Here is a 6,697-nt window from a genome sequence, read left to right on the forward strand (position 1 = left end):
ATATTGAGAGAAAGTATGGAAATAAACTTTACCAATGGCTTTGAAGTGAGAGAGTGAAAGAATACTAGGGTTCTAGTCAAAAGGGCTCAACAGTATGAAAACTAGAGCTAGAGAGAGAAAATTTTGCAAGCTTTATACCAAGTTTCCACGGAGGTTTTGAAGAAACATGAGAGAGAAGAAGAAGTGGAAGACAAGCTATTGGAAGAAAGTATTTATAGGCCAAACTTATCCATTCCCTTAAAATTACGAAAATGCCCTTGACTAGTTAGCTTGTTCTCATGCAACCCTTTGTGCAATCTTTTTACTCCTTTGACACCGGGACAAGATCCATAATGGTCTAGACATGCTCGGGTTCATGAAAACTTAAAATTTTAACTCGAGGTGAAAAATAACCATTTTGCCCCTACCGTGAAAATCGTCGAAATTTTGGTTTCCTTTTCATTTTACCCCTAATTTCAGCATCCATTTATGCCTTAGGCCTACTTAGACCATAATATTGTTTAAAAATCTTACTTTTATGGGCTCACTAAAGAAATGATGAAATTACCCCTGATTAGGGATATCGCGTATACTTCCCTTTACGAGTCTATAAAGGTCAAGGTCCACATTCTCCCCCACTTAAAGAAATTCGGTCCCTGAATTTAATTTCACTATAAGGTAACGTACGTCTAAGTATCAAAGAGATGGGGATACTTTGTTCGCATTTCCTCCTCGACTTCCCACGTTACCTCTTCACTAATGTGGTTTCGCCACAGCACTTTCACTGATGCTACTACCTTTGAACGAAGCTTTTTGACTTGCCTATCAAGGATAGCTACCGGTTGCTCTTCATAGGTTAGATCATCTTGCAACTGAATGTTTTCGTACTGTATTACATGTGATGGATCCGGGTTGTACTTCCTAAGCATGGATACATGAAACACGGGATGAATGTTCGAAAGGTCTGGTTGTACAGCCAAACGATAAGCCACCACTCCAACCCTTTCTAAGATCTCAAAGGGTCCTATATATCGAGGACTTAGCTTCCCTTTCTTGCCAAACCTCATCACCCCTTTAGTTGATGAAACTTTTAGAAATACGTGATCTTGTACTTGGAACTCCAAGTCTCTCCGTCGGTTATCAACATATGATTTTTGTCTACTTTGTGCTGTTGACATCTGCTACCGAATCATGCGTATTTTCTTGGTTGCATCCTGCACCAACTCAAGCCCCAAAAGTTTCCTTTCTCCCACCTCTAGCCATCCAATGGGTGACCTACACCTCCGTCCAAATAGTGCCTCAAATGGTGCCATTTGGATGCTAGATTGGAAACTATTGTTGTAGGCAAATTCCACTAAGGGTAGATATTGATCCCACTTGACCCCAAAGTCTATCACACAAGCCCTCAACATATCCTCCAATGTCTGTATGGTCCGTTCAGACTATCCATCAGTCTGAGGGTGGAAAGTTTGCTGAAATCCAACTTAATGCCCAATGCTTCTTGCAACTTTCCCCAAAACCTATTAGTAAACTGAGCTCCTCTATCAGATACTATAGAAATGGGGATACCATGCAGTAGTACTATCTCATCCACATAAACTCGAGCATATTGGGCAGCCCCGTAAGTAGTCTTAACTGGAAGAAAATGGGTTAACTTTGTTAATCGATCTATTATGATCTAAATCGAGTCGTAGCACCCACTAGTTCGAGGCAAACCCGTTACAAAGTCCATGGCAATATGCTCCCACTTCCACTCAGGCACTGGTAACGGTTGTAGTAGTCTTGCAGGCCTTTGATGCTCGGCCTTAACTTGCTGACATACCAGGCACTTGGATATGAACTCAGCTACATCTCTCTTGAGTCCTTCCCACCAATACACCTCCTTCAAATCTTGATTCATCTTTGTAGCCCCTAGATGTACCACATAGGTGGCCATGTGAGCTTCCTCAAATATTTCGCTCCTCAACCCGTCACCATCAGGCACATAAAGTCTGGTTCCATACCTCAACACTCCATGTGTGCCTTTGGTAAACAATTTTCCTTTCCTTCCCTGAAGATCCTATAAGGCCTTAACTACGAAATCATCTTTACTTTGTGCTTCTTTGATCTGGTCTATTAAGATAGGCCTAACTCTAAAATGTGCTAGGAATGCATTTGCCTCTAAAACATCCAAATGCACTCTCATGTCTCCCAAGCTATGAATCTCCTTAATCAAGGATCTCCTATCTGTAGAAATATGTGCCAAACTTCCCATCGATTTTTGACTCAAAGCATCCGCCACTACATTGGCCCTACCGTGATGGTAAAGAATAGTACAATCATAATCCTTTAGCAACTCCATCCATCTACGTTGTCGTAAGTTAATATCCCTCTGCTGAAATATATACTTCAAACTTTTGTGGTCCGTATATATCTCACAAGTCTCACCATACAAGTAATGCCTCCAAATCTTTAAGGCAAACACGATCGCTGCCATTTCCAAATCGTGTGCAGGGTAATTCTGCTCATGCCTTTTAAGTTGTTTGCATGCATACACAATCACCTTCCCATGTTGCATTAATACACACCCTAAACCAATCCGCGATGCATCACAAAATACTGTATAACCCCCCGTGCCTTAAAGTAGGCTTAACACTAGAGCTATGGTGAGACATGCCTTAAGCTTCTCAAAGCTATCCTTACAAGCATCAGACCACTCAAATTTTGTATCCTTACGTGTCAGCTTAGTCAAAGGGGCGACTATTTTGGAGAAGTCCTTCACAAAGCGATGATAATAGCCAGCCAAACCCACAAAGCTTCTAATGTCCGTAACTGATATTGGCCTTGGCCATTTTTCCACTACCTCAACTTTCTTTGAATCAACTTGTACCCCATCCTTAGATACCACATGTCCTAAGAATGCAATGCTTTTAAGCCAGAACTCACACTTGGAGAACTTGGCATATAATCAATGTTCTCTCAAAATTTAGAGCACTATCTTAAGATACTGCTCATGCTCCTCCCTACTCCTTTAGTAGATCAAGATATCATCAATAAACACTACCACAAATTTGTCCAAATAAGGCTTGAACACTCGGTTCATCAAATCCATAAAGGTTGCAGGAGCATTCATGAGCCCGAATGACATCACCAAGAATTCATAGTGCCCATACCTTGTTAGAAATGCGGTCTTTGGTACATCTTTATTTCAGATCCTCAATTGATGGTACCCAGATCATAAATCTATCTTAGAGAAACACTGTGCTCTTTGTAGTTGATCAAATAAATCATCTATCCTTGGAAGTGGATACTTATTCTTCACCGTCACTTTATTAAGCTGTCGATAGTCAATGCACAACCTAAGTGACCCATCTTTCTTCTTTACGAACAACACTGGTTTTCCTTATGGGGATACACTAGGTCGGATGAAACCTTTATCCAACAAATCTTCCAATTGATCCTTAAGTTCTTTAAGCTCTGCAGGTGCCATTCTATATGGGGGTATGAATATAGGTCTAGTGTCGGGAATCAATTCTATGCAAAACTCAATCTCCCGTTCAGGAGGCAAACTTGGTAGCTCCTCAAGAAATACATCCACGAACTCCTTCACTACCGACACTTGACTTACATCTCCAACCTTCGCCTGAGTATGCCTTACAACAGCCAAGTAACCTATACAACCATGTTGTAATAATCTTCTGGCAGATATGGTCGATATCAAATTGGTTGGAGCATTACTCCTATCCCCCTGAATACTAAATGATGGTTCACCGGGGAAATCAAATCTAACCAATTTATGATAGCAGTCCACACTAGCATGGCAGGGTGATAACCAATCCATCCGTAAGATCACATTAAAGTCTAAGGTGTCTAGCACCACTAGATTCACTGAAGTGTCTTTGTCCTTGACTCTCACTACACAAGACTTATATTCCTTTTCGACCACAAATACCTCCTTTAAAGGAGTAGACACCACTAATTGTTCCTCTCTCATAACACAATCTCTACCCAAAAGAGATGCAAAACAAGGAGAGATAAAAAAGTGGGTAGCTCTAGGATCAAATAAGACTCAAGCATTCATATTACAAATCTAGAGAATACTTGAGACCACTGCATCAGATGTCTGGGCCTCCTACTGTGTTAAAGCAAACACCCTTGCTTGGCCCCTACCGATAGAACTTTGACGTTCGAATCCAGATGGCCTCTCTTGAGAGGAAGTACTAGCACCTCTACCTCTGGATCCACTAGCCTCTCGATCCGATGGAGTAGCAACAGAAAGAGCAAATGAAACTGGCTAGGTAGAGCCATGAGTAGAATCTGGTGATTGATGTGCCATCGGACAATCCCTCCTAATATGCCCAGGTTGACCGCACCCATAACAAGTTCTTGTAGTAAGGAAGCATCGTCCACTATGTCGTCTCCCACAAATATCACAAGAGCGGGTGACTTGACTACTTTGTCTAGAATCTTGCTACCTCCTAGAACTGAAAGTTCTTTGTCCCACCCTAGCATTAACACCAGGCGAGTCACTCCCCCTCTAGGGAAATCGTGAGTCCCTTTGTGGACCCTGACTGCTAGAAGATGAACCACCACTGCTAAAATCTCTATGGCCTTGGTAACCCTCTATCTTGGCCTTTTTTGTTCTATCCCTCGCAACCCTACTCTCATTGGTCCTCATCTCGATCCATTGAGCACGATCCACTACTGCAGAATAGGTAGTGAAATCTCGAGATGCAACAGCCCTAAATAATGGCTCCACTAGCCCATCCACAAACCTCTGAATCTTCATCTCCTTAGTAGAAATGAGATAGAGTGCATAGCGAGCTAGCTTCATGAACTTGATGTCATACTCGGACACCGTCATGCTCAAAGTCTGTACCAAAATCTCAAACTCTCTAGCTCTGGCATTACGTACATTAAGTGGTAGGAATTGATCTAGAAAAGCTGTACTGAACTCACTCCAAGCTAACAATGTTGCATCCGTTGGTCTGCCTTTACATAAAGAGCTATACCACTTCTATGCCACATCCTTTAATTGGAAGGCAGCTAGCTCAATTGATTGAACACTGGAACATCCCAAAGCTTTACAAATTTTCTCCATCTTATCTAAGAAAACTTGGGGTTTCTCCGATGCATCAGACCTTGAAAATGATGGAGGCTTAAGCTTGAGAAAATCAGGAAGAGAAATATCTAGATGTCCCCTCTCAACCTTATGATGTTGGCGATCGGCCTGTGGGAGCTAGGGGATTCTTGTACTGTAGGTCTCCCCTCTACTACCCTCTGTATATCCTCCATACAGGTCGCCATCATCTCTACAACCTGATTAACTCCCTGTAGGCCTATCGCCAAATCCTCGAAGGTAATACCCCCAGTTGGGTGTCTATCTACATCACCTGAGGACTGTCTCTCTTCTCGCCTACTCACAGGCGTATCCGCCCTCATCGGCCTAATCGCCCTGCCACGTCTACCTCGGCCCCGTAGGGTGGATGCTTGTGGCCTATCTGCCATCTTAGTAGGAGCATCTTGCTCCCCCATCCGTCTTAAGACGGCTCGTGTCTTAGGCAGCAATCTTACCTAGACAAGAGCAAACACCTATTATTAACACATTTTATAATCATACTTAAGGCAAAAGGTGGTTTCTAAGATAGGGAATCTATGCAGTCACTTGGTTGTAAAATGTGTCGTGGTTCACATTTCACAACTGGAGTTCCCACATAAAGACCCGACTTTCCGTTGGACCAACAAAAAGAAGTCCTAGGAGCTAGACAAACCTAGAGCTTTGATGCCAACTTTGTCACGACCCAAATTTCAGGCCATGACCGGTGCATGGGCCCAATGGACAAAGTCCACTAAGCCCAAGCAAGCTTATTAATTTGACATGTTTATCATTCTATCATAAACTACTGAGTCATATTTCATAACTTAGAATTCAAAATAATACTACACATTGCTATCTCATACTGGCATACCAAACAAGTGTATATACATTGTCTACAACATGTATCTTAACAATTTACATTAGGTTCATCTATACACAACAAAATAATACTCAACTTCCAGCGGAGGGACTCGGACGAATGTACAGCTACTGAATGTCGAGACAGCTACCAAAAGATGGATATAAGTTTACAAGGATACCTCGTCCTAGTTACCAGTTGCCTTGTGATATGAAAACATGAAGTTGAAAGCGGTGAGTATAAATCCAGTGAGTGAACAAGAAAGGGAACAAGCATACCATAAGGAATCATGAACGAAATCATGATGCATTCTTTTTCAAAACAATGCAATTTGTTTCTGTTCTTATTAAAAACCTCTCATCAAGCCCTTAAATGATTAATCATTTGAAAATCATGAACCCATACTGTCATGACCCGGAACCTTCCTCGGGCCCATGACAACCGCCGCGACGTCCTAATTGACACTCATTACCCGAAATGACAATCAAAACCCCGCAAGGCTTACATATCAGTTTCTTTCCTTTTCTGTGAGCAATCGTTTTTAAACATTCCATTTTAAACAATTTCCAGTAGTTTCCTGCTCAAGTAAATCAAAAGACAAAAATATTTTAAAAGGATTTATAGATAAATATCACTATTCAAAATATTGATTAAAATATAGCATTTTTTATATAAAACAATATTTATAGAAACACGTGTAAGAAATCTTTTGTAACGTGTAAGTAAAATAAATTCACACATACAAAAATTTACAAAGTTATAATGTACAATAATGGTTACAA

The 6,697-nt window shown here is 41.3% G+C and overlaps 1 protein-coding gene across 1 annotated transcript; it reads right to left on the bottom strand.

Annotated features, from left to right (window-relative positions):
- LOC108661944 lies at positions 669-1,157 on the bottom strand. Its single transcript, XM_018120940.1, has one exon. It carries the CDS (start codon positions 1,155-1,157, stop codon positions 669-671), a length of 489 nt encoding a protein of 162 aa, XP_017976429.1.

Source organism: Theobroma cacao, chromosome 5 (genome assembly GCF_000208745.1).
Source record: "Theobroma cacao cultivar B97-61/B2 chromosome 5, Criollo_cocoa_genome_V2, whole genome shotgun sequence".
Taxonomy (NCBI): Eukaryota; Viridiplantae; Streptophyta; class Magnoliopsida; order Malvales; family Malvaceae; genus Theobroma; species Theobroma cacao.